Source organism: Aspergillus fijiensis (assembly GCF_003184825.1).
Source record: "Aspergillus fijiensis CBS 313.89 unplaced genomic scaffold BO72scaffold_97, whole genome shotgun sequence".
Classification (NCBI taxonomy): domain Eukaryota; kingdom Fungi; phylum Ascomycota; class Eurotiomycetes; order Eurotiales; family Aspergillaceae; genus Aspergillus; species Aspergillus fijiensis.
The window spans coordinates 51,169-76,723 of record NW_024469073.1 but is presented as its reverse complement, the minus strand read 5'-3'; the positions used below and the strand labels follow the sequence as shown (position 1 = coordinate 76,723).

At 52.6% G+C, this 25,555-nt stretch overlaps 6 protein-coding genes across 6 annotated transcripts; 1 reads left to right on the top strand and 5 right to left on the bottom strand.

Moving 5' to 3' along the window:
* Positions 1–142: 142 nt before the first annotated feature.
* On the bottom strand, positions 143–1,533 carry BO72DRAFT_532633 (uncharacterized protein; the record flags this gene model as incomplete). Its single annotated transcript, XM_040950443.1, has 3 exons — positions 1,245–1,533; positions 881–1,176; positions 143–802 (listed from the first exon to the last, which is right to left on the bottom strand). Exons 1-3 carry the CDS (start codon positions 1,459–1,461, stop codon positions 143–145), a joined length of 1,173 nt encoding a protein of 390 aa, XP_040795579.1. The 5' UTR covers positions 1,462–1,533.
* A 1,588-nt stretch (positions 1,534–3,121) lies between these two features.
* Positions 3,122–5,918, bottom strand: BO72DRAFT_314098 (SKN1/KRE6 family beta-glucan synthesis-associated protein). The gene is made up of 6 exons (XM_040940538.1): positions 4,953–5,918; positions 4,619–4,799; positions 4,423–4,524; positions 3,843–4,365; positions 3,317–3,794; positions 3,122–3,262 (listed from the first exon to the last, which is right to left on the bottom strand). The coding sequence occupies exons 1-6, from the start codon at positions 5,576–5,578 to the stop codon at positions 3,211–3,213; spliced, it is 1,962 nt and encodes a 653-aa protein (XP_040795578.1). The 5' UTR covers positions 5,579–5,918; the 3' UTR covers positions 3,122–3,210.
* A 3,208-nt stretch (positions 5,919–9,126) lies between these two features.
* On the bottom strand, positions 9,127–9,740 carry BO72DRAFT_501804 (uncharacterized protein; the record flags this gene model as incomplete). The annotated part of the gene is made up of 2 exons (XM_040949013.1): positions 9,127–9,404; positions 9,491–9,740. The coding sequence occupies 2 exons, from the start codon at positions 9,738–9,740 to the stop codon at positions 9,127–9,129; spliced, it is 528 nt and encodes a 175-aa protein (XP_040795577.1).
* A 715-nt stretch (positions 9,741–10,455) lies between these two features.
* On the bottom strand, positions 10,456–12,141 carry rpL3 (60S ribosomal protein uL3). The gene is made up of 6 exons (XM_040946017.1): positions 12,120–12,141; positions 12,011–12,042; positions 11,864–11,921; positions 11,625–11,781; positions 10,844–11,517; positions 10,456–10,784 (listed from the first exon to the last, which is right to left on the bottom strand). Coding segments are annotated over exons 1-6 (1,179 nt in total). The 5' UTR covers positions 12,122–12,141; the 3' UTR covers positions 10,456–10,528.
* A 1,047-nt stretch (positions 12,142–13,188) lies between these two features.
* On the bottom strand, positions 13,189–16,221 carry cyc8 (putative transcriptional corepressor Cyc8; the record flags this gene model as incomplete). Its single annotated transcript, XM_040941868.1, has 8 exons — positions 13,189–14,655; positions 14,709–14,953; positions 15,010–15,166; positions 15,218–15,310; positions 15,381–15,560; positions 15,618–15,700; positions 15,754–15,957; positions 16,047–16,221. 8 exons carry the CDS (start codon positions 16,219–16,221, stop codon positions 13,189–13,191), a joined length of 2,604 nt encoding a protein of 867 aa, XP_040795575.1.
* A 2,069-nt stretch (positions 16,222–18,290) lies between these two features.
* Positions 18,291–19,420, top strand: BO72DRAFT_453586 (uncharacterized protein). The gene has a single exon (XM_040946016.1). It carries the CDS (start codon positions 18,632–18,634, stop codon positions 19,004–19,006), a length of 375 nt encoding a protein of 124 aa, XP_040795574.1. The 5' UTR covers positions 18,291–18,631; the 3' UTR covers positions 19,007–19,420.
* The last annotated feature ends 6,135 nt before the right edge of the window (positions 19,421–25,555 follow it).

Sequence of the window (25,555 nt, the reverse complement as noted above, 5' to 3'; positions counted from 1 at the left end):
TTGGGTGTTGGGCTTCGGGCTCTGTGACCCTGGGGAAGTGGTGATTATGGTAAAGCACTTCATGTCGCAGTATAACTGAGTACTAGTGTTCAGTTGACAGTAGCTTAGCAGGAGAGAACCCCATCCCTAGGGAGTGACGACCTCATGTAAGGGAAGATCCAAAGATCGAGGCCGCCGCACCGGCACCACCACCAACTAAACCCCTCCGCGCGCGCCCTCTCTCCCGCTCCCTCTCCCGCTGCGACCGCCCCTTGATGCCCCTCCGCTGCCTCTCGGGCGTCGACCCCGCCGTAGCCGCCACACTACTACTATCACTCGTCGTCCCTGTACCCCCTTTCGTCCTCCCGGACGGCGACGACACCGCGGAGGACCCCGCCCCGGCCGCCGCAGGGGGCCCGCGATTCGTTCCACTCCCACCAACCCCAAACCGCTCCGCTCCCCCCGGCGGCGGCCGCCTCCACCCGGCCTCGTCCGTCTCATACACCTCCTCGACCTGCCGCGGAACAATCAACCCCGTCGTCGTGATGGGTCCGCCGATCCCGACCCCGATCCGGAACCGCCTGTCGTCTTCCTCGTAGTCTGCCCCGGACGGAGTGGCTGGTGATGCCGCCGCTGCCGCCGCCGCAGCAGCAGCAGTAGCAGTAGCCGCTGGCGACGCGGTCCCGGATCTCGATGCGGATCCCGATCCCAACCGCATCGGATGCTGGATCACGAAGCGATCGCCTTGCAGGCTGGCGGCGGTTTCGGGGTCCTCGGGGCTGAGGAGTTTGGCGAGGAAGCGGCGGCGGGTTTGGGGAATGGACTTGTAGGTAGTTGGTCAGCCTCAGCCAGGAAACGGTAGGGGTTCAATATGGGATGTGGGGAGGGGGACTAGGACTACCTCTTGGGCGGCGAGGGCCTGGACGGTGAGGAGTTCGCGGTCCAGGAGGACGCAGAGGGCGGCGTGGCGCTCTTCGCGGATGCGGCTGCGGAGCTTTTTGTCTTGTTCGAGGGAGGTTTGGTAGTGTGTGTTGGTTGTGGTTGTGGTTGTGGGTTGGTTGCTTGAGGGGGTTGTGGTTGGATTGGAAGGGTTGGTGGTGGTGGTGGTGGTGGTTTCTGTGATTGCGGTTGTGGCCGAGTCGCCTAGTGTGGTGCCGTTTGTGGTGGGGAATTGGTGCAGGGGGTTTATTATTGGTCCTGTTTTGATTCGGGTCGTTTAGTAGGTGTGTGTCGCTATAAAAAACAGAAAGGGACGAGAGACGTACTGTTCTGCGTCCGTTGTAGCTGGGATAGCTGCTGCTGCGCTAATACATGCGCCGGCAGGCGGTGCGGACGCCTGCCGATGGAGTCGGAGGTGGAGGTATCGGTGTCGGAGTTGTACGGGTGATCCTCTTGGTCGTTGTCGTCGAGGATGATGGGGTCGTCGTGGTCGTGGCCGTGGCTGTGACCTGAAGGCACGCCGTGGATGCTGGGGTGGAACATGTTGCAACCAGTAGTTCTCGCTTCTTCGGAGGATGTTGTCGAGAAACAGTTCACGATGAGGGAGTTGTGTATCGCTGCCTCGGCGGGGGCAAGTCTTGGGATGGAATGCGCTCTTCAGGCGCCGGGGTTGTCCACTATCGAGTGGTCGTATTCGTGATTGGGTGGGACGTGTGAAGTCGGCTTTGCGTCAGATACAGAATGTACGAGAGAGCGCGTGAGGTCCTTGTGCCGGTTCTCTGGGACGAGTACAAGCACCCAGCAGACACTAACTGCGGGCGTCGGGTATGCGATATAAGGTGGGGTAGCAGTACAGCGAGGCGACAGATGTATAGGGTCGAACCTGACCAGCAGGATGATCGGTTGGGATGGACGAGTCGGAGTCGGGAGGGCAGGCAGTGGTTTGAATGTGGGGGGCGGACGGCGGAGATGATGCAGTTTTGTTGTCCCTGTTTGCACTGTACTGTACGGAGTATTGTACCTGTGCAAATCCAACGTCATCGACCGACCGCCTTTTAGGCTCGGCTTGTTTACCGAACAACTATATCCGAGAATAAGCTGCACGTACTCAAGTAGGAGTATTCGAAAGATTGGTTTCAAATTAATCCATTCATCGTTCTCTCAATTACGTACTATGTGCTTCTGGTCCATGGAAATGAACAAAATGTTCTGGTGAAGAAATGTGCTAAAGCCATTCATTCCCAAATGTCCCCAATACGGAACTTGTCCCGGTATCGTTGATCTGTGGTGGGAAAATGGTATCCCTGTTGTGTTCGTGAAGGGGCTGATAAGACTTGAGTGAAGCATCGGATTGTCAGGCAATGGATCCCTGAGCTGCGCCCAAGGAGAGAATCCTCCTGCATTTCCGCGAGTACTGGTCGTGCTGCTGGAATTATGATTCAAACAATCATTCAAAAAGTTCAGCTCCCGACCCGGCTGGCATCCTTATCGGTAGTGGTGGCTGGGAGAATACTGGGCTCAAGGGCGAAGAAGAACCTCGTGGACTCTGTTGTTGAAAGGAAAGCAATATCTGTAGCATACATCAGTGCTGGGAAAAAGGCTCTCTAGCACCTATTGAGAGAACCCATGTTGTGACCTCCTTCTTAGATTCACACCTCACGTGAAAAGGAAAAATCCATACTCTCGCAGACACCCATATCCGGTAACTCCTCAGTAGTAGTAGTCTAATTCATACTACGCTATGGTCTTTAAAAAAAGGTATTTGCCTTGCGGTTGGCACTCAACAGCTCTCAACATCCGTCCCATTGAGTCTATCCATCCCCACCTCGAATAAGACCCTAAATAATAATAAAAAGTCATATCTCCACTCACACAAACCAAGATAAACAAGGCAGAAAATCAATCAGCAGAAGTATGCCAGCATGCGAGATTGATTAGATGACAGAAAATGTGAATGAGGGAAAAGTCAACTGCGAGAGGGGGTGAAATCGAAAGAAAGGAGAAAAGTACATCGGAAGTATCTCTAAGAAGAAAGATGCAAATAGAATAAAGGCGCAACGACCCACCCAGAACCTATACCACACAGATACACGCGTCTCCCCTCGGAACGCCATAAAAAAACAACAATGCCGCTAAAAAATGACTAATGACGCCCTCATCGAAGTGCCGCTGATATCTGAACCTTTTCGTCCGCGTGGCCAAATGGCCAGCCAGGTCGACACGGCGGGCTTTGTGAGGGCTGGTAGTTGATCGTATTACTCTGAAAGTTCGTGGCGAGTGAGAGAAAACCGTCTAACACCCATGCATCAAGGTGTTTTGGGGCCATTCATAACCAGCGCCGTCCCTGAGAGATGTCAGTATACATGAAAAATGACTGAAAGAAGGTGGGAAATCATACCAAGTAGTTTTGTTTACATTATGGTAAGCCTCCGGATGCCTGGCAATGTAGTCCGTGGTCTCGTAGCCCGGTGGATCACAGGTGACGCTGGTGTGCTCGGGGTCCTGGTATATCCGAATATAGTCGAATCGCATGTACCCAGGCAGGTAGCTCTTGATGCTCTCGTTGATCGGGGCAAAATTCCAGGCCATGCCCAGGTTCATGACGATTGACAACGGCTCAACGGGGATCAGTCTTTGGCCGACGTTTCCATTAGGTCCAATGGCGCGACCATCCAGAGTCCAAGTCTTGTCCTGGCCGACAAACCAGGTGATATCGCCTGTAGCACCGGGGGTGTATTCAAAGGCGTAAACCTGGTATTCCGAGCCGTTGTACCAGTTGTTGTTGAGGTTGGTGAGGCCCGACATAGCCTGCTGATACGGGCCTCCGCGGTAAGAGTTGATCTCTGTAATACTCGGATCATAGACAGCGGTGAAATCTGCGACCCGGTCAGAGAGATAGGGAGAAGAACACGGAGCGAACTCACCATAATCAGGCATATACCAAATATCGAACGGCGCCATCTGCAGACTCTGCGACACGGAGCCGATATAAGCGTTCTGATCACCATTCAAGGCAATGACATTAGCTTCGAGCACGTCAATCTCAGGTGCGCCACGCGATTTCCCTGGGGAAGGATGATCCGCGCCAGCGCACGTGCATGCAGGGAGGCGCATCCCCGGAAGGAAGTTGATACCGTCCGGGGAGCTTTGGTTGGGGGTGATGCCGGCGTCGCATTCGTCGTGGTAGCTATACGGCCACATGCCTTCAGTTGTGGCAGCATAACCAGGTCGACCTAGATTCCCCATGGCCCAAAAGCCTGGCCAGAAACCAGATACATCACCGGAGCCGGGAAGTGAGATACTCGCCTCTAAGCGACCACCGGAGAAGCACAACTTGTTCCAGCTTTGCATCATACCCGACCGATAAGAGACATTGTGATTGGCGAAAGCGTCAAACCGAATCTCAAGGTTTCCATCTCGTGTTGTTACTGCATCCGGGTCATACCACTGTGCGCGACGTTAGTTACCACGATGAGGTTCCACGGCAGGCAAACAAAAGCGTACCTCCAAGTCCTGCGTGACACCATACCACAGGTCAACTGCTTGAAAGTAGGCATCGTCATCATCGTAGAATGTTCGGCCCGGAGTGTTGAATTCATCCGAAAACTGCATTGCAAAAAATCAGCCACAATTCCAGAGACCAAGCCCGCGGTATGCTGGCTGATTCCATCCCCTTTTGGGAAGCAAGCCGCATCCTTACCACTAACTGCCATTCCTTGCCATCCGCCGTTGTCTTGCTCATGGCTGACTTTGGCGTTTCCGGGTCTATCAAGCCGGTCCGAATATTGGCCAGCATGGGCTGCTGGCCGACATCGAGACACAAGGGATCAGTTTCATGACATGATGGTCTTGACGGTTTTCTGAAGCTCTCTACCGCCGACCTGGAAAGAAGAAAAGGTAATCAGCATTCATTCTCCGTACAAAACAAAACAAAAGATCCGGGGAGGGAGAAGAGGAAAGAGGGGGGTGGTTGTCTTCCCCCCCCCCGGCAACCCCGTTCTCCCTCCCCCGATCAAACTAGATTGCATCCATACATGACAGGGTAGCCGATAAACAACACCAAGAAGCCTATAGTGATCAGGATCAAACCCCCAACATTTGCAATCCCGCGCCTGTTCCATATGTCGCACTCTTGATCGTCGTTAGGGTTCGGCTCGTGCAGGTAGTCATCCTTTTCAACATCCTCGGGGAAAAGCAGCAGTCCCTCCATGGGCATGATGTTGTACTTCTCCGACACCGTCTGCGTGTTCACATCCACCTCATCGCTTCCTGCGCGTGACGGGGACCGTAGATCTTCGAACGGGGTATACACATACCCGCGGGTGTCCGCGCTGACGGCACCCTCGGAGCTCCAGCTCGTGCGCCGCGACGACCGGGTCGACAGCTCCGTCGACCGCATGCTATCCATCTCCTCCCGGTGGCCGCGGTACGGCCGCGGCGGGATCAGGAACTCGGTCGACTCCTGCGGTGTCGGCGACCCCCACATCGTCGTTTGCAACGTGCCATCCGACGGCGACTGTACCATCCCTGGCGTCAGCGCCCGTCCAATATGCGGGTGTGGCACCGACCCATAGCGATCATCGGAGTCGGCGAAGGGGTCTTGACGTCCTGAGTTGAGCCGGATGTGAGGAGTTCCACGTCCCGTAGATTTAAAGGACATATTGGTGCGATATGGCGTTTCCGTCCCAATCCCAGCAACAATTCCGTGCCGTTCTCAGTTGCTATTGATTCACTGTCACCCGCAAGCACAAGATCTGACGCTGGTCTGTTGATCCACCGTCGGGCCTGTTGTTTCCTGAACCGGTCGACTTGGGGTGAATGGGATCTGCAGGCTTGTTGACTGGAGAACAGCCTCGCTTGTGTTATGGTCCCGCACTCGCAGCAGACACTAGATCTCCATAAATCACGAAGCAACCTTCTCGACACTGTTGTCCACCGTGGTTGAATTGATGATAGGTTACGCGGTAATGACTGTAGTCGAGGCAAGGGCGACGTAAAGAGGGACAGTTGACGCGTGATGAATTGTAAAAGAGACTGAAACCAATCCAGACGAAACAGTGCACTCAATGCTCACAGACAAGGCCCCAGTGGCTGCGCCGACATGAAGATACGCGCGCGCTGGAAAAGGATTGGCAGGCTCACCCAGTCTAGAGGTGGGTGATGTTAAAGAAGGGTTGAGCGAGGACTGTCGCGCGCAGACAGTGTGGAAAGGAAAGAAAGAGAAGGGAAGCGAGCGATGGAGGGGAAATGCAAAAGAATGGTACAGGGAGAGAGGGCGCGAATGGAGGTTGGTTGGAAGCAATGCGGCCCGTCGCCCAAAGGGGGTGTTGAAAAAGCGCGATGAGTAAAAGACTGCAATGGAGTCAAGAAGAAGAAGAAGAGGAAGAGAGTAAGAAGAGGACAAGAGCAAGGATACAGAGAGATCAAGGTCAATTCAGGCCTGGCTGCACCGACTTCCAGAGCCTATTTTTCTGGTTTCGCCTTTTCCTCCGTTTCCCAAATTCTTTCCATGCGATAGATGACAATGGTTACATAGATGGTCAACTACTATTACGGAACCCTGGCACTGCAGGTACAGTACATACAGGCAGACACTGCAGATTGACTTGACTGCCCGAGAGAAGAGTTTGATCCAAACACAGAACATGATGAAAGTGCAGGCATCCGCTGATCAAGGGACAACAGTTCTCTCTCTTGGCCGAAGAATGCTTCAATCCTGAACCCTGTGTACCCATTGGGCCCTGCAGTGGAGCCTATCGGACAGATGTTAGGTTGCTTGCGACGCTTGTGTAAAAAAAAAAAAAAAAAAAAAAAAAGAACAGAAAAGAATCAAGAAAAAGTAACTATGAGCCCAGCCAGTGGCGCCTGCATGAGAGTCGAGCATCGAAGAGTTATACCTGGATCTGATCAACTCTGCTGCCAGGAACCATGTGATGGAGAACCACTTGTGCATGGCTAGCGTGCAGCCTCATTGCCCTAGTTTGACAAGCAGCAGCAGCAGCAGCAGTAGTAGCAGCAGTAGCCAGCAATAGCAGCATGAACTGTACCTGAACGAGGCAGTACTTCTTCTTTCTTCCTTGCACCTATGTTTGAACCGACCAGACCTTGGATAACCAAAAAGTGACAATAGCAACAACAAGGAGGTGAATGTAGAGAAAGAATCTGGTTGCCGGCGCGAGTAGGGAATGACGGCCTTGGATCCATGGAATCTGGAGATCTGCTTGGGGTGGGCCGGAACTACTAGTCTGTTTTAAGTATCGCCGGGCCAGGTTGGAACGGCCACTAGTACTCCGTAAGCAGTCTGTGTAGGGGAAATCCCACTAGCGTCAATCTTTCTTACCGTATCATACCGTGCACACTGCACCAGGAGAGAAAACAACACCCACAACTTGGAAAATTCTAGCATTCCTATTCTTCGACGGCAACAACCACATTCCATTCACCCATTCACCATTGTTGCCTTGTCAGGGGAGAACTAGTCCTGTCTATACAATTGTATGAGTATAAAACAGCGACCGAGTCTACCCATCTCCATCTCCTGGAGCAGTACATCCTTGGTCTCAGTAACTTTCTTCGTTACCATACACATACTCAATAAGTTACTTGGTCCTCTCACCCGCATCGGCCAAGGTCCCGTAACCTGTAACCTTGTAGTCCCCCGAGTCCCCTGTAGGCCGTAACTCAGTTAGCCTCCCCTATTCTAGCTGTGATCCAGAAGGCAGCTAGAGATCACGCACAGACAACGGCAACCCTATTGGCGCACTGCTCGCCTGCTTCCCCCTGAGATTAAATGTCGTTCTGTCGTTCCCCAAAATATATCGAGTGGCTGGTGGATCGTGCTAGTCAACTCACAATACTGTTCGGGGTGTGCCAAAATCAAGGGCAAGAAACTGCTTGACATGCTTCATCTCAAACTTGTAGGGCCGGTCATCCCCCATTCACGCTCAGCACTGGGCATAGATTACCGTAGTGCCTACTGAGTGGTAACTAGTTAGTGTAGGCCAGCAGTTCGTCCCGCCCAATGCACCATGACTAAGACCATCTTCAACAAACCTTAACTAACCACCGGATCAAGATCAATAGACCATCCTTTTCCAGAACAATACAGAGTTTACCACATCGAAGATCTACAGTTTCAACAACTAGTTCCAATCCTGCGATGACGAAGCCCTGATGCTTAATTCGCAGGTCTTGGATAGATCATATCCCACAATGACAGATGAGGTGAAAGGCTGATTGATGATCCAGGAATATCGGTCAATCACCTGAGGGAGGGCGTTCCGCGCATCCTTTGCCTTTTACCCCACCGAACGAACCATTGACCTAAGCCATGACCAAATTGAACATGAGAACACCCTTTAAGACAACTCAGGGAAGGGTCTAGAAACCTTCTTTTCCGGTTGAGAACGATATATATAACTGATCGGTCAGTGCTCAGTCTTATACCTTGGAGTGACATTCACGACAACGGGCTTAGATAGTTTTACAGCCGCTCATAAAGTATGCTTAGGCTGAGGCACATTTTTGTACGGGTAACTCGAGATATATATTGAGGCAGATGGCTATTGATTGTTTTAGCATAAAGGTGCTTGTGAGATTACAGGAACTAAGTGACTATGTCTCTTCCATCCGGGCTGATACGTGTTTGCTCACTGCATGACTCCGGCGATATATAAAAAGGCATCCTGTGTGTCCCGGCTAGCAACTTACAACCACGATCTGAGCAGTGTGTTCACTATTTAATGGGGATGACCACTTGGTCACCAAGATATCACCCGTGATTCAGTCACTGTGAAATCAACCGGAGCTTATATGCAGCCGAAGCTCAGTTCACAACACAGGGCTATATACACACATCCACAACTTTTCCTTTTCGACAAAACCAATCAACCGCTCCCACCCAAAAATCGCCAACTGCAACAGCATAGGTATATAAACATAAGCTCAATAGATACTAACACTTTCTACCTTCAAAAACCCAATACCTAAGCAGCACACCCACCAATCTTCCTACATCTACACTTAGGCCTAAATATTCCCTAGAGATGCTACAAAATACTGCCCAATCCAATCAATCCCCCCAGTACACCAACCCCCCCCCCTTTTCCTCTAAGAATAAGCCAAAAGAACAACGATTTCATTACCTCATAAGAACAATATACACAACTCACACCCCCCTTCACTCCACACACGACAACCTTTAAAACCTTAAGACTCAATCGCCTTAGCCCTCAACCCCACAAGCAAGCCCCCCTCCGCCTGCAAAGCCACCACATAATACTCCACCCGCGCGCTCCCGACCTCAACCCGGTAGACCTTGACGTCGACGTCCGCCTCCTCCACGCCGGACGCCTGGCTGGCGGCCGCCGCGCGCACCGCGCGCAGGGCCGAGGCGTACTGGTTCTTGGGGTCGAAGGACGCCGGGGAGAGGGTCTCGATGGCGGAGGCGAGGTCGTCGGTTTCGGAGATGAGGTTGGAGAAGTTTGCTGTTGATGTGTCATATTATTAGTTGAGGCCTTCCTTTTTGATGGTTTTGCTTGCAAGAGAGGAGGGGGGATGGAGTCGAACGTACAAGCATCAGGCCACACGCCCCGATGGGCGCCGTCCCATTTCAGCGCGACCGGCTCGAAGGGCTCGTCGGTTTCGGAGATGTAGAATGCGTCCACGGAGGCGAGTGGGCCGGGGATGCTGACGCCCGTGTGTATGGTTTCGGTGCGCGCGGCACCACCACCGCTGCTGCTCGTTTGTTGGTTGTTTCGGGCGGTGTCGAGGTCGGCGTTGGCTTTGTTGAGGAAGGACATGTAGGCGTCGTCAGAGGACATGGTGCGGGTTGTGGTGGTGGTGAGTTTGGTGGTTGTTGGGGTTGGGGTGGCGATCCGGGCGGGGTTTCTTGATAGTAGAACAAGGGTGGTTGTTGGACGGTGGACGGATCGAGGTATGCACTGGTGATGGTATAGAGAGGTTCGGGGTCGAAATGGTATGCACAGTTGAGTGGGCTGTTGGTGGGGAGAAGAGGAGTGAACAGTGGGCAAGGCGGGAGAAGAAGAAAGTGATGAAGCCCAACGCGAGATACGATCAATGACGCAATTGCCGCGCCCGCTGGGCGGCCACCGTCGTAGAGGGACGCTCATCATCTGATCGACTAGCCCCAGGAAGGATGGGGGGTTTCTTTGGAGAAGACAATGAAGACTAAGTTCGAGATGGGTTTCTAGAAGGTACTGAGGTGTATGTGGTACGGTACTAGTCCGGTGTAGACAAGTTTCAAGTTTCGGGATCTTGGGGTGGAAGGCTTGTTCATGTGGATGGCAAGCTTTTTTTCACGCACAAACCAACCGTGCACTATGCATCAAATATGCTGGCTGATTCCTGTTCAGCCATGGTAGTGATCGATACTACAGTTCTCATTTTCTACACTACAGAACACGCATGATTCGATTAATTTGGGGCATAAATTAACTTCTCATAACGTTGACGTCCGACTACGTAAACTAGACCAGGGGGAAAGGCCGGACTAACTTTCCAGTCAGGGGAGCAGACTTGAAAGGTATTCGCTTTTTATTGAAGGAAAATATAATTCGCACTACTCCAACCCGAAATGTCCCTAAACACCCTAAGCAGAGGTAGCGAGGTCCTTCTTGAGGGTACCCAGGAAGGCGCGCTTCTCCTCGGCGGTCTGGAAAGCACCGTGTCCGAACTTGGACGAGGTGTCGATCCACTTGAGCTCGACCTTCTCGGTGGCACGGCGGTTGGTCTGGGGGTAGAGGGTCTTACGGAGGGTCATGACACGCTTCTTGACACCAGGGACGGAACCCTTGAGGAGAAGGAAGTCGTTCTTGACCTCACCGTAGCGGACGAAACCACCAAGACTGTGGGCGATGGATTAGCGCGGCTGCTAGCGGAAACCAGAGGACACAGGGCGACTTACGGAGTGATCTGCTTCTTGGAGATATCGAACTCGGTGGAGGCGTTACCCTCATCGGAGCCCTTGCCAACACGGAAGACCTTGTGGTTGCAAGAGGTACGGTGGTGGTAACCCATCTGACCGGCACGGGCAACAGTCCACTGGACGTGGCTAGGGTGCCAGGCACCGATACAAGCGACCTTACGCAGACCCTTGTGAGTCTTACGGGGAAGCTTCTTGGTGCCCCAACGGCTGGTGACACCCTGGAAACCGTGACCCTTGGTGACGGCAATGACATCGATCATCTCGTCCTTCTCGAAGATGCTGTCGATCTCAATGGGCTTCTCGAACAGGTTGCGGGCGAAGTCAACCTTGTCGGCAACGGAGCCACCGTTGACCTGAATCTCCATAAGGTGGGCCTTCTTCTGCTTGAGAGGGGTCTTGCGGATCTGAGTGTGGGCGAGGACACGGACGACAGTGCAGTACTTCTTGACGCGCTCGAGCTCGCGGGTGATGGAGGCACCGCTCTCCTCGGCGTGCTTCTTGGTGTACTTGGTGAAAGCCTTCTTCTTGCTCTTGTACCAGTTCTTGTAGAAGCGACGCTTGACATCGTCGCTCAAGTGCTCAGCCCAGACGGTGGTGAGAGAGCGGAGACCACGGGGAGTCTCGATGTAACCGACAACACCGACAGCGACAAGCTAGAGATGAGAAACATGTAAGTGGTGGCTCGAATCGGGGGAGCGGTCGCCCCAGCAGGGCCCTGGAAAAATGTCTTCCTCCTGATAGTCGGGGTCGGTTCACGTACAGGAGGAGTCTCGATAACAGTAGCAGCCTCAACAATCTCCTTTTTGTGCATCTTGGCACCGGGGCGGTCGAGGTCACGGACAACAGTGGTCATACCGGCCTTGTAACCCATGGAGGCGGTCAAGTGGACGGGCTTCTTGGGGTCATCCTTGGGGAAGCTGTCGCAAAGAAAAAAATTTTCAGTATACTGCCTCCCAGATCGCGATTGCATAAAAACTTTTCCATCCTCGAAAGACTGACCTCTTGACCTTTCCACGGTGTCTGGCGGCGCGCTTGCGAGGCAAGTAGGCGAGGGAGCCTGTAGCGACCTGTGTCAGTACCCAGTCCACGCAAAAAACTTCATATCCCGATGTCGAGCGAGTGGTGAAAAGCAAGAGGTTGACGAACCGTGCCGAGGCGCTTCGTACTTCCGGTGACTCCTGAAAATTAAAAATCCATCAGCGATTTGGTTCCTTTCGAATTGAACGTGCATATATCACCGGTGAGGGCGACTTACATCTTGACCCTGTTGTCGTTAGTCGTCGAAGTGGTGAGTGAGAGTGTCTATCTCTGAATTTGGCGGAAGTCGTATTTTGCACGCTTAACGAATTGTGGGCTGATCTAAGCGAACTCTTGGCGTCGGCTTCCGGATGGGGTTAAGCGATGGATGGGCCCGGCTTCCTCCTGCCTCAGGCAGAAACATACTGGCAACCAAACTCAGAGTTCGCTCCCACCGCCAAACATGAATGGAGAATTCACTGACACACAAACCACTTTTTCTCATCCCAGTCAAATTCTCGTCCATGTGTCTCCAGTCGGTGGGACCTTTTGCCCCCCCTCCCTCCCGAGTCCTTCCCCTTTCTTTCCTCTTCGGGTTTTCTCCCTAAGAAACTTTGCATGCTCGGCCATGATCTACCCAGATGTGTCATCTCCCCCCATCCTTTTGCAACGGAACATGCTCTAGTGGGCCACACGGTCGCACGCTTAGGACATCCATACCACCTCGCACTCTTTTTCAGCCCCAATTGCTTCCCCAATATTAGTAGTTCTCCACGCTTGAAATGCATAGGGTGAGGCTTGGCACGTTGTAGTGTTACGATTCGAATCTCAGCTTCTTTCTTACCACTTGCTGTATTGCTGTGGTGTTGTACAGGCCTTTCTACACTGACTATCCTCCTCTTACACAATCGACTTGAGTTTGCCTCAATTGGCACCCGCTGCAATCAAGGACCCTATAGAATGACTAGTATGTTTGAACGGAGAATGCGTTACTTAAGGGCTAAAATAGTAGACACTCAATACAGAAACCGATGACCATAAATAACCGTCCCATGAGTTGCCAAGACTACAATACAAACAAGCTCTCGTGATAAAACAGCGGGCGAACAGAGTGGCCAAAGAAGATTGAAGAAAAGATATATAGACGAAACCAAGGAAAGGGGGAAAAGGAAGGGTAACGAGGGTAGAGAGGCGTCTCATAGTAGAATTAATCGTTGCGAACACTGGTTCTTGATTTGGGCGTCATGTTACAGCAGTCAATACACCCTGGAGGGGCATGCATGCAAAGGACATCACATCACCGAGCTCTAGACTGCAGGAGTAGACTCGGTTTTCGCTTGGGCGGGCTGGGACCCACTGGCCAGGACGCCATTGCTGCTGTTGTTGGCACTAGCGGAGGGGCTTCCCTTAACAGCGGCAGAAGCTCTCTTCTCATCGTCGCCATCATCGTCGTAGTTCTCATCCACATCCATTTTGCGTGCCGCGGGCTCGTGGGCCGGGGCTTGTTCACTGCGAGCTGGCTCCTCCTTGACAGGAACGGTGGCAGACGGCGGGCCAGACTGGGGACCATTGGAAACCGTAGCCGGGGTTTCGGACATGGGAGGGAGACTAGGGCCGCCGGCCGGGTGGGGGGGCATGTGCTGGATGGAAGGCAAAGTTTGAGGGTGATGGGCCGCCTCAGATGGGTGGTAGTTTTCATTGACTCTGCGTTGGTCCTCACGACGGGCCTCCGAGGAGCTACGGCGCTGCATCTCTCCAGGGGAAGGCATGCGGTTGGGAGGAGTGACGCGGCGAGTCATCTGTTCGTCCAGGCGAGCACGGCTCTCCTCACTAGCGATTTTCTTGGCAGGACCAGGTTCAGAGTCCCACTCTCTACCCCGCTTCATAGCAGAGCCAGGACGATCCTCACGCTCGCGGGCAGCCGCTTCTGCGGCACTGATGGCAGAGGCAGGAGGAGGTGCGCCACCTGCAATGCCAGTGCCACTAGGTGGCACGGTGGGGCCGTGGTGGTACTGTTGGTGTGGGTAGGTGGAGCCAGGCGAGGATGGCCGTTCGTCACGAAGGGGCCTGATCTCCGTAGGTGGAGTGAAAGGGCGATGGTAAGGAGGCAGAGTACCGCCAGGAGTAGGTGCACCATTGGCAGCACCAGGAGCAGGAGGTGCGGCGGGAGCTGGGGGCAATGGTCCGCGTGTTGCGGAAGAGAAAGCTGCAGAGGCACCAGGAGTGCGATCAGACGCGGGAACATTAGGGTTGGCGAGCTGAGGAAGGGTGTGTCCAGGTCCATAAGCGTTAGGGCCGCCGGGCAGAGTAGTCTTGGGAGAGCGAACGGCCGGCTGAGGACGCACGGCATCGGGAAACACTCTGCCTGGCTCCTGTCGCGGGCTCGGTTGCTGAAGGGAGCTGGGAGCACGGAGAGCATCGCGGTGATCAAATCCATTGGCGGCTTGGGCTTGAACCTGAGACTGGACTTCGTTGATGCCACGGTTCCAGTCAGCAATCTGTCTCGGGGGGGCGGGAGCCTGCGGGGGTGGACCACCGGTGGGGGCTGGTGCACCCCATTGAGGCGCCGGAGGTGCTCCAACACCGGGTGCTTGATACGCTTGTGGGTGGACATCCTGGGGCTGAGGAGCCGGGCCGTTGCTTTGGCCGGACCCTGACAGCTGGCTCTGGAGGAGTTGCAAGCGGGCCTTGATGTGAACATTGGTCGGATCCAGGTCAGCAGCGCGACCGTAGGCATCAAGTGCATCCGCAATCTGGTTATTGCATGACTCATACTAGCGGCGAGGTCAGCGTTCGCCCTAATGACACCTGAAGGACTGTGACCTACCAGAGTTCCCAGATCGTACCACACTTCCGAAATGTATGGGTTCAAGCGGATCGCACGGGAATAAGCATCCAGCGCATCACGGTACTGGTTGATCTGATAATACAGGACACCAATGGAGCACCAGAAAGTCGGGTTGCGTCCGTCGCGGTAGACTGCCTGTTGATAAGCTTCATACGCCTTGGGGTACTTGGCTTGAGACATGTAGCAGCGACCCAACAGATACCAACTCTGGGCATCGGTGTTGTCTAATGAATGTTACGTCAGCGTCGAATTGCGAGTGGACGAAATGTGCGATGCATACCTGCGCTGACGGATTTCTCCAAGTATTCGATCGCTTTCTCCTGACTAGCATAGTTGTTGCTTTGCTGATGGTAGAGCCATCCCAGCTGTTGCAGGACCTTGGCGTGATTTGGGTCCCGGTCGAGGACCCGTCTGTAGGCTTGCTGCGCGGCATCGAACTGTGGCTGGATTAGCTGCAAATCATTCGCTGTATGGTTGTCCGAACTTACATCTTTCTGCTGTTCATGAACGTGGCCAATTTGGAACCAGATATCCTCTTCCGTTAAGGGACGGGGAGGGTCTGTCACAATGTATTTGAAGCACTGAAGATTACTCATTAGTACAGGAATCAACAAGTCCACGGCAGTGGCACGCCATCTGCAAGATACATACCTCCAGACTCTGGTTGAACTTATGCTGCTGCTTGTATATTATGCCCAGCCTGAAGTAGATTTCGTTGGCCTTTTCGAAATCGGGCGCCATGCGCATGACTTGGGAGAAGGCTTCTTCGGCGTGATCTAGGGAGCCATAGCGATCATAGAGAATACCAATTCCATACCACAACTTGGGCTCCTGCTTTTCATCAGTATTTCTATTCGTATGATCAACAATATTCAACCGGTTACCGACCTTTGGATCACGGAGGTGATAGAGCGCCTGTTGATAGGAAGTGTATGCCTCCTGCAAGTTGTCCATCATCAGATGACAATGACCTAATCGGGTTGCAAGTCAGCGATAGATCAGACACTAAACAGGTTATACGTACCCAGACTGCCCCATGTTTCGCCACTGGTGGGATCCAGCTTAAGGATGTTTTGCAGGTACTCAATCGCCTTGGGAAACTGCTCCTTTGTGCGCAATATACAAGAGATCGCATTCATCGCAGGGATAGACCACTGATTGTGTCGCAGCGCTTGTTCGAAAGCATTCATGGCACCATCAAGGTCGCCCATCAATTCAGTGAGCGCTCCTTTAGGCAGGCAGTTAGCGGTGGTCCAGCAGAGACGACGGCCAAGACAAGTGGCCCTACAACATTAATGCCATTATAGATCTACGTACCGATTTGTAGCCAGACTTGCTCATTCAGAGCAGCAATCTTCTGCGCAGTAGTCAAGGGCGGGCCCTTCTGGCTCTGGGATTGTAAGGGGAGGTGACCATTGACCTGCGGATGAGCTGCGAGATGGCCATGGTGAGGGGTCACACCCCCCGTAGGTGATGGCTGTGTGTGGGCCATTATGTTGATACAGGATTAAGCCGAGACGCGACACAACCGAGTGATGCGGATCCTGACTCTTTATGCTCCCATGCACTTTGCGACACGATGATGCAACGAGCGCTTGTGTTACGGCGAGGTCGCACAATCCAGATGCAGGCGGTCGCGCAAACTAGACTTAACCACCTGGAATCGAAACGCGACGGGATCCCGAAACGATTCACGCAAGACGGTTACTGCCAAAGCGAAATCGAATCCACGTCGCGACGGCGGAAGGAGGCGATGGGACGACACGGAATGGGCCGTGGCGCTGTCAAGCTCGAAAGATATACGGATATGCAAGCGCTAAAGTACTTGCACGGTCAATCAAGCCCAATACTGCGGCTGGGATCTGTATATGATGGATAAGTGACCCGCCGGTAGGAAAGTTGACAGGAACACGGCAAAGCAAAAAGGATCGAACGGCAGAACTGAACAACAACTTGGAGGGGGGGGGCGATGAAGCCGAATGACACAAGCAAGGGATAGTGAGATAAAAAGGCGGAAAAGGGAGAGAAGAGAATTGAGGAATTAGGGGGGGGAGGGTGAAGTGACAAAGGTGAGTTTAATTGGCAGGGGGAGGGCGAGCCAAAGCGAAAGGGAAAGGAGGAGAAGAGGGAAAGGAAGAGAGAAGAGAAAGAGAGAGGAAGAGAGAAGAAGAGGAAGAGGAAGAGGGAAGGTCGAGGGGCTGGTGGTAGAGAGCGAAAAACGCCAAGAGACGCTAGTGGTTGTGCAGCTCTGAAGCAGTCAACGAAACCCAAGGAAAGCACGGAAAAGCTGAGATGGCGGTCGTCCGGCGCCAAGCCGAAGACAGGCAGCTCGACCTCCAGGAACGGCCTAGCGGGTGGGGACAATCTGGAGTCGTGTCCGCGGGTATTTACAGTTAATATTTTCCGGGCGCCGAACTTCAGTTTGGGTCTGGGGGGCGTTGCATTCGTCCCAGCAGCAGCAGCAGCAGCAGCAGCCGAAGCAGCTACAGCAGCTACAGCAGTACAGCAGCACATATGCGGAAGTTTACTATCTGCTGTTTTTGTTGGTTAAATTTGCATACCGGGACAGCGGTGCTTTGATTCAGTGCAATAAGCACTCAGAGTTGATGCCTGAGGCTGTAAAGCTAGAAGCACACTCCACGCATACTCCTAACTATAGCTCATATGATGACATAACCTCATTCATTGTACTCTTATAATGAGCGTAAACAATAGTATGAGGATATATCACCCCCTCCATGCGAATCGCTTATGTGCAATTAGCGAACGACTCTAGATGAGGGGTGAACTTTTACAGTGAGAATTGTATCACCATCGCGGGAAAGGGCTTAGTGTCAAATGTTGGCAGGCGGGGGCGAATGTGATAGTGACCTGACCAGTTACGGGACATAGTGCTATATACCACTGAAAATCTAAAGGGAAAATGGGACCAGGCATAGAACCAGTTGATGAGTGCGACTGTAAGAGACTGACTGTAGAGTGCACACTACAGAAGGAAACGGGGGGTGGACCGCGCATGGGGACGGGCGGAGTCAATGGGAGAAAAAATAAGTGGGTATGGAGTCGAACCGCCCCGAAACAGGGCAGTGTTTGACGAGGATGCAAGCGCCGGAGCCAAAAATGCACCTTCAGGGATGGGGAGGGTGGTAAGTCTAGCACGAACCCCCGGCTGTGACTCGCCGAAAGACTGCAGGTGGACCATGGTCAGCCAGACCCACCCGACCTCACTTCCCCGTGCCACTTTGTCATTTTTGAGAAAAAAAGATTAAACAAAAAAACAAAAGAATAGAATCCCAAAATGGAAAAAAGAAGAAAAATAAAAAGAAAAAAGAGAAACCTACTCGATTAATATTCTCTTTCCCAATGAATCAACCGCATTAGTAGCGGAACGACGCCAATAATTTCTGCCCGCGTAAGTGGGGCTGCAACCGACCTACATGACTGGCGTATGGCCATAAATGCATAAGCTCAACAACCTAAGCTCCCGAGCAAGCCTAGATAGTCAGGCATGAGGCATGAGGCGTACTCCGCACTCGGACCACCTGCAAAAACCCAAATGCTGCACTTGCCAGTCGCGCCCGTCCTGCCGTCCCCAATGACCTCCTCCCACAGTGCCTCAGGGCCCTAACGGACAATACATGCACTTGCGTATAATCTACTCGTACTGTACATATGGCGTAGGACCCTCTGCAGTCCAATCTTCAATCACGCTTTCTCCATCCCCCTCTTCCATGGCTCGATCCGAAATCTCAGTACTCCGTACTCCGGCACAACGATAATCGGTCTACTACTACCCAGCCTGAAAAGCAAGTCAAACAGTCAAACCCTCTTTTAAATCAGCCCCCCTTCACCCTTCAACTTCATTTCTTCACCAGTTCATCTCTCTTTCCCGGCTGTCAGACATGAAGGGCCAGCCACTGTCAGTGCGGCAATCTTGGGCTGGCTGCACACTGCCGGCTATGCTCAGCCGTCTGACAGATTGGCACAGTCCGTGTGGACTTGCAGCTGTCTGCATGGGAGGGGTAGTAGACGTCAGGTTCAGGAGGCGAATATGGACGCTCTACCAGGTTGCGTGGTTTGTGGTACAGACAAACATTGTCATCACTCTGTGCGAGGAGAATGGATTTTCTGGTTTCCTGCTCTTTTCATCCCTCCCGCTCCCTCCTCCCCTCCTCCCACCCCTTCCGTCATGGACTGTTAAGAGGCTGCTTTTCAGCCGCGGACTGCAGCAACGGGCTTACCTAAGCGCCCGCCCAGATCCCAGATCCCACGCATGAGAAAGTTGTGCTAAGTCAAAGTGTACAGTACTAATGGATGCCTCCGGCAACAGCCACGGATTCCTAACGGATTCCTTGGAGTGGACCTTACCCGATGCTGATCCGTCGGCTTTTCTGTTGATGTCTCGATGATCTTGATACATCACCTGGGTGTGGGCCGATCCTTTTTTCTTCTTCGCGCGCTTTTCCCCCCTTCCTCCCCCTCTTTTTTCCTTCCCTTTCTCTTTTTTCTCTTTTGGGATCAATGCCCTTCCGTCCACGGCTTCTTGCCCTCTTTTCCCTTTTTCATCATCACATAAAATCTGGCTGGCCCTTTCTTCTTCCCTGATGACCTCACCACCCTTCCCTTTCATCTTGTGTGTAGTGAGAAAAATGCCACCTTGCATTTTCGTATTTCTGGACAGGCAATAAATAATCCTTGGCCCTAGACACGGCGGTTGATGCCCTAGAACTTTCTTTAGCTGCCGGTCCAACTCACCGCAGGGTCTCTCTCCCCAACTCCCCTCAAAGCCCCGACATACCAGCCTAGACTCGGAGCCAGCCGGTAACTACCTACCTAGTACCTACTGGTTTTCTCCCTAAACCCCTACGGGTTGGTCGGGGTTTCCTTCGGCCAGGTCAAGAAAACGCCCCCTTCGTGATTCTTACGTTAGGCCCCTTTTGTCGGATCCGAGCATCGACCTTGACTTTTCCTTCGAGTAGTTTAGTTCGCACCTAATCAAATTCCTGATAGATCCGCCCCCAGAGACTGTGTCCATTGCCAATACGACTGAACCGGTGTGGTTAGGTGGCTTTGAATGGCATTGAATCCCAAACAGATCGAATTCCAATGGAATCGACAGATTCAACCCGGCACGGCAGTATGTCAGATGAGGGTTCTGCTTGTTCCTGTTGGGTTGAGACACTGATCCCGTGGTGGAGGGACGGTGCGTGCCCTGGCCTTTCCTACCTACACTGGTTAGTCCTGATGTACTCGGTCTTCGCGACTTTTTTTCCCCTCTCTCTTCCAGCCCTGAATGGAAGTATCCGACCGTCCGGAAAGCTGCCAGTCAGAAGAATCCACCCACCCACTCCATTCTTCACACTTCATACTTCCTAGACTACGTGCCCCAGTGCCCACCCCGAAAGGGAAAAAAAAACTCCCCCACATACTACTGACTACGGGTTAGATTCCGCCTAGCAATGTATCTCAAACACGAGAACAGGTGTGCACATTACATCGGCGATCGAGTCGGTATGTGGGTTACTCAAGAGGAACAGCAAAAAAAAAAAAAAAAGGATAAATCTGCAGAAGACACGAGTTCGTACGGACCCGGCTGGCTGCTCTTCGAGATGGATTCCATTTTGTCTTACCGTGCACAATTCGGGAAGGGATACACATACCTAAGCAAATGAGTTGTGCTCTGGCGGTAGGCCATGCGACCTGAATAATCTGAGGAGATGCGGTGTGTACACAGGGTCGTCAGGCATGGCAATCGACAGGGCTATATATACCCAATGTCAGTCTCCGTAGGTGGGAAGGATTCACATCACCCTCTCCCCCCTTTGACCGAACCGGCTGGGATGACAGATTACCTTCCCACACCATCCCTCCCCACCCGGCGGTAAGAATTTACTACAGTATCGATCTCATCCCTGTTTTTCTCAGATGCAACTATCACCACTTCATGCATGGCGCCTACTGGGCAGAACAACCCGGGAAAATGTACGGGTACGGAGTGTACTGTACAGTGCCTCCATCATATGTGCGTGCATGCCTGCAGCAAGCAGTCTTGCAACGACTGAGCTCGGGACACACAAAACAGCCCCAGTACCAGCCCCGGTCCGCGCGGGCGGGCGGGCGGCCAGCCAACCAGCCAGCCAGCCAACCAACAACTCCAGAAATCCCCTTGTCAACAAATAATAACCTGGGAGTAGTACCGTACCTACTAAACCATCAACACAATAACCGATGAGTCTTTCAGTCCAGGTCCAGGGTTTTTGAGTTTCATTTCACCTTTGCCCCGGCCCCATCCCTCTCGCTGCCTACATGGGACTCCTGCTCCTGCAGTGTACAGTGTACAGTCCCACAGTCTGAGTGTCTGTACGGAGCACTGTACAACAACCCCCCCCCATCGCCCCTGCGGTGTTCCCCACCATGTGTGACTACTATCTTTGACAGGCTGATCTGGTGACTCTGCTACGATATCTTGCACCGAGGGGGAAAGTGTGTAATGTGTTACTGAGTACCAGTTCTGCACGCGTGCGTGTGTGCGTTGCGCTGTATTGCGACAGCATTGTGTAGCAGTAGTGCTGCTGTATAGGAAGGGGCCCGCGGAGAGGCAGACCATGCTCCGCAAATATAACCTAGCTAACCCACCGAGCCAGGTACTTCCAGCCCTGGGAATCTAAACAATAAGATAAGCAGCAGCTACCGCCAACTACCGGTCCTGTATGTCTCAATTTAAATAGACGGGAGGGGAGCTTCGTCTGGGTTCTTTTGCATGGCTTCGCAAGGATGTTTTCCTTTTCTACTTTCAAGGAAAACCCCCCAGATTGAGCAAAAACCTTCCATCTCATAGATAGGGGAGGAATATACGATACGGAGGTAGGCATCTCCCATAAGAAAAAATCACCCCGTTACACAACATCATGCAACCCATCCTATAATTCAGTAACCTTGTTTACGGGACTAGCAACTACCGGTGCTGTACTCCGTACCTAGTCCGGTTCTGTCCCCTAAAAAGAAAACCAAAAAAAAAGGTCGCCCCGCTCAGGATCTTGTATAGTTATATATTTCTTCATCTCTCCCACTGCCGCAGGGTTTAGAAAACTAATATCGCATTCCCCAACAAGATGAACCAGATGACTAGTATCCATAGTCGAAAGCGAGAAAGAGAGTCTACCTAGCTAGTATTAGTGATTGAAAGCATCTCATCTCATCACCCTCCCTCCGGGGGAAAAAACACGGTGGACGTGTCGCGCGCTTCATCGTCACCCACACACCCACCGGGGCCGGCCGAGAGAAGGGCGGGGAGTGTGTGAGTGGGAGGGGAGCCACCCACACCCACCCGTCCACAAACACACACAATGACAGTGACCCCCCCGCCTCTGCCGTCTGGCATCTTGATCCTTCTAGGAAGATCAAGATAAAAAAGAGGTACAGTACCGTAGTAGCCGAGCCGAGTCTGCTTCGGTGGGATCGAGTTGGTGATTATGCTGACCCAACTGCTGGAGTATATTCTTTGCTCTGGTGGGCTATAACTACCAGTATTGACTGAATTCTCCCGTGGCTTTACATTGTTGACCCAATCTGAGCTATTTATCTAGAGAATCATAATGCTTGTCTTCGATCTGTAGGGTGATTGCAAGATCGGCCTGAGGCTGCGCTGCGGCTCGAGCCACAGCAACAGCAACACCCGGTGCTGCATTGCCATTGCCATTGCCATTGCCGAGGAAGGGACGGAGGGCCGTTGAGCCCACTGGTGCACTTCAGAAGGATTTCCTTCAATTTAGTTTACCTAGTACCTAGTAAGCCGCGGGCGGGACAATTTAAACCCCAGGCCTGTCCTCCACTTTCGTAGGCCTCCGAGATTGCAGTGTTCCATGGCAGGGCTGTAGTGCCTTCAACAAGGCGGGAAATTAATTCAGTAGGTACGGCAATTAGCTGAGGCCGGGCTGACTTGAGGGTTCCTTTCCAGCGAGTAGGTAGTAGGCCGGGCCCGCCACCTCATCCTTTGCCAACCCAACGGGTTGCACAATGGCTGCAAGGCCATTGGCTCTTCGGACGGGTACTGTGCTGTAAGTTACCTACTAGTTACATCATGTGACTCGAAGCAACGCGATGCACAATATTAGCTAAGCACAAGCACTAACTTAACTTATGCTGTGGAGCTACTGAGACACCCCAATTTATGCACAGAAGTTAAGGCACCGTTAGGCAGCCAGCTGAACTGGCCCGGGGGGGCTGAAACATGCAGCATAGGGCCCCGGCTGGCTGCCATGTGAGACTGTCTCTTGATGGGCGGGGTTGGATGGAGTACTTTCAGAAATCTGCTGTTAGGACGGTGGTAGATTTCCAGGAATTCGACATCACAGGCAGGTTTCCGTTCCGATCTGGCCTAAGTCGCCTGTGATAGTAGTGTAGATCTGGGATTGGACAGGTGTAGCTGAGCGTGGAGACCGTGTCTGGATACTTAGCTCAAGACGACCTACATACTTGTGGTATAGGATGGGTGTGACCTGTTGATCAACTTGCAACCGAGCTGCGTGTCCTCTCGGATGTGTGAATTAGTATCAGGATTGGATCGCTACTAGACTCCCCTCTCTGCTTTGCTTATCTTGACCACAACTCTTGAACAGGTAGTATCTCATCATCGAGAGATGCCTTATAAGTCGTGGTTCAGGTCTGCCAGTACTCCTTTCGTTCTCCGCCCCCCTCGAGCATGATCCCACTAGCTCGATAATCTGGGTTTCTCCCGAAAGAAAATTACAGACTTCATATATCGCACCACCATCCCAGAGGACTCCTTCGCTGGGCCCCCCCTTCAACTTCTTGGTATCGAGTGATTCATCGAGCCAGATATCCAACGTGGTCAGGAAGAGCTACGGTGAGTCAAAATCCTCAACGTTCGTGTTCTGGAGATTGGCTACCTTCACGAGTATGCGATCTCGCTATGGTTCATGCTATGTCTCGCCAGCAGATGATTCTCACTCAAGTAGATCAGCGTCTCCTCTTAGGCTAGATGCTGTCCCGCTCGGAGTGACAATCTGCTATTCCCGGGATTATTCCTCTCTGTTTATATACGGAATTGGCCCGTGGCCTGCAGCGTTTGAGTGCCTTGAATTAAGGGTACTGGGGCTGTGGTGGGACCGTAGAAGCAGGAATATGGGTTGAACGGTGGTTAGGTGGCATTTTAGCGGAGCGTTTGTCACTAAATCTCAACCAAAGGGGGGAGATGGCTGGTGGTTCCATACAAGTTCCATCAAAAGGAAGAGTACAGTACCAGAATCAGGACCCGCAGACGACACCAAGACTACAGTAGAGGCTTGGGTTTCCTGCTACTTCCGCCTGGTACACCGAGAATGTAAGACTATTCTCTCGCACGACCCTGGAAAGAACCCTTTCTCTGTTACCTTTACACGAAGGCTGGGAAGAATTGAGATGATGAATGGCCTTTCCGCTTGGGACCGAAATCTTTGATTCATATCCTTGACATGGTTAGGCGGCTTGTGAGTGTGCTGGGGACCGTGGACCATTCCGTCATCTGTGGTTTTTGAGAATTTGTTATGCCTGACATGAGTTCTTGGTGGACTATGAAATAGCAAGGGCAGAGTGCGTCTATCAGCTTGGAGACTACCGGTATGCATTATTTCACCAGGATAGCAGCAGAATGAAAAATGAGCGGTGATGTCGCCAGACTCAGGAACGCCCACAGGGGACGAAGTCTTGTTTTCCACTACACAAAAGAACTCTTGGGCGATTGGGCAAAGCCCCGGATATCTCCTGGAGCGGTGGTGAGATATCTGGAAGTGTCTTGTTTGACAAGAGGATAAGAAAGTGGCCCTTTTACTTCTATAGCGGCATAGAAAGATACAATTCGATATCAACAAGGGGTGGGTCTTGTGACTATCTTATTATGTCTGTGGTGGGGGAAGGTATATTGAGGTTTCAAGTAGGGAGTATGGCGTGGATGTGTATGTGCTAGCACTGCCCGAAGGGGAGAGAAGAACGTATTTAGACGCGACTACCTGATGATTAGTGTTGTACTAGAGGTCTCTATCTCCGAAGACCATGGAAGGAGCTTGAGATCCTACGGAAGCAGGCATGCCGGTGGTGTCTTGGTGGTGAGGTAGAGTAGGGGCCAGTATCTCCAGCACCTCTAATAATGCCAACCGGCTTGGCACCATAGCTCAATGATATGTTCCAACACAGCAATTATCCCCACTGGTCTGAGATCAACCCCACAAGGTTGGGATGAGGCTGAGGTCCACAGAGCGGAGTTCCAGTATTTCGAGCAACCACGCAGAAGCATAGCACTATCCGAGATGGCTGGCTCATACCATGCAACATACGCCGCAAGCTATAACCCTCTTGCTGGTGACCATCAAGATTCATAGCTCAATGCTGGATTCTCGGCCCCCGAAGCCTCTGATCAACGAATCCGACCTAACCACACATCTTGACCTTAGCTGCCATATTCCCATGAACATACCCAACTCACCTCACAGTACACCTCCAACCATGCAGAGCTAACCCCAACAAACCCACTTGCAACCACTGACTCGTCCCTCCATACCCAGTGTCACAGAGTGACTCAGTAGACAGCAACACCCCAACCCAACTCCCTAAAGAATCGTACGATCCTTGTCCCCACCCACCGAATCACGACAGCTCTCTTTCGAGGCTCAATCCCACCTACTTCTCGCATCGTCCCATCCCTACTGTTCGAGCTGGAGTGGTGGGACCGGAAAACATCTCCCGTGACATCGGTGCCCTGCTCGGAGCAGCAACGATGACACTATCTGCAGATAACGGATCCCCCACAAGAACAAGAACAAGAAGGGATG

Bases quoted from the DNA above. Each gene is read 5' to 3' on its own strand.
- BO72DRAFT_314098 (XM_040940538.1), bottom strand. From the start codon at position 5,578: ATGTCCTTTAAATCTACGGGACGTGGAACTCCTCACATCCGGCTCAAC. The intron at 4,800-4,952 runs GTATGGATGCAA...TCTTCTTTCCAG, and splicing joins TTTATCGGCTACCCTGTCAT to GTCGGCGGTAGAGAGCTTCA. The intron at 4,366-4,422 runs GTACGCTTTTGT...CGTCGCGCACAG, and splicing joins GTGTCACGCAGGACTTGGAG to TGGTATGACCCGGATGCAGT.
- rpL3 (XM_040946017.1), bottom strand. The intron at 11,922-12,010 runs GTTCGTCAACCT...AGGTCGCTACAG, and splicing joins GTACGAAGCGCCTCGGCACG to GCTCCCTCGCCTACTTGCCT. The intron at 11,518-11,624 runs GTACGTGAACCG...TCTCATCTCTAG, and splicing joins CTGTTATCGAGACTCCTCCT to CTTGTCGCTGTCGGTGTTGT.
- BO72DRAFT_453586 (XM_040946016.1), top strand. From the start codon at position 18,632: ATGAAGGGCCAGCCACTGTCAGTGCGGCAATCTTGGGCTGGCTGCACA.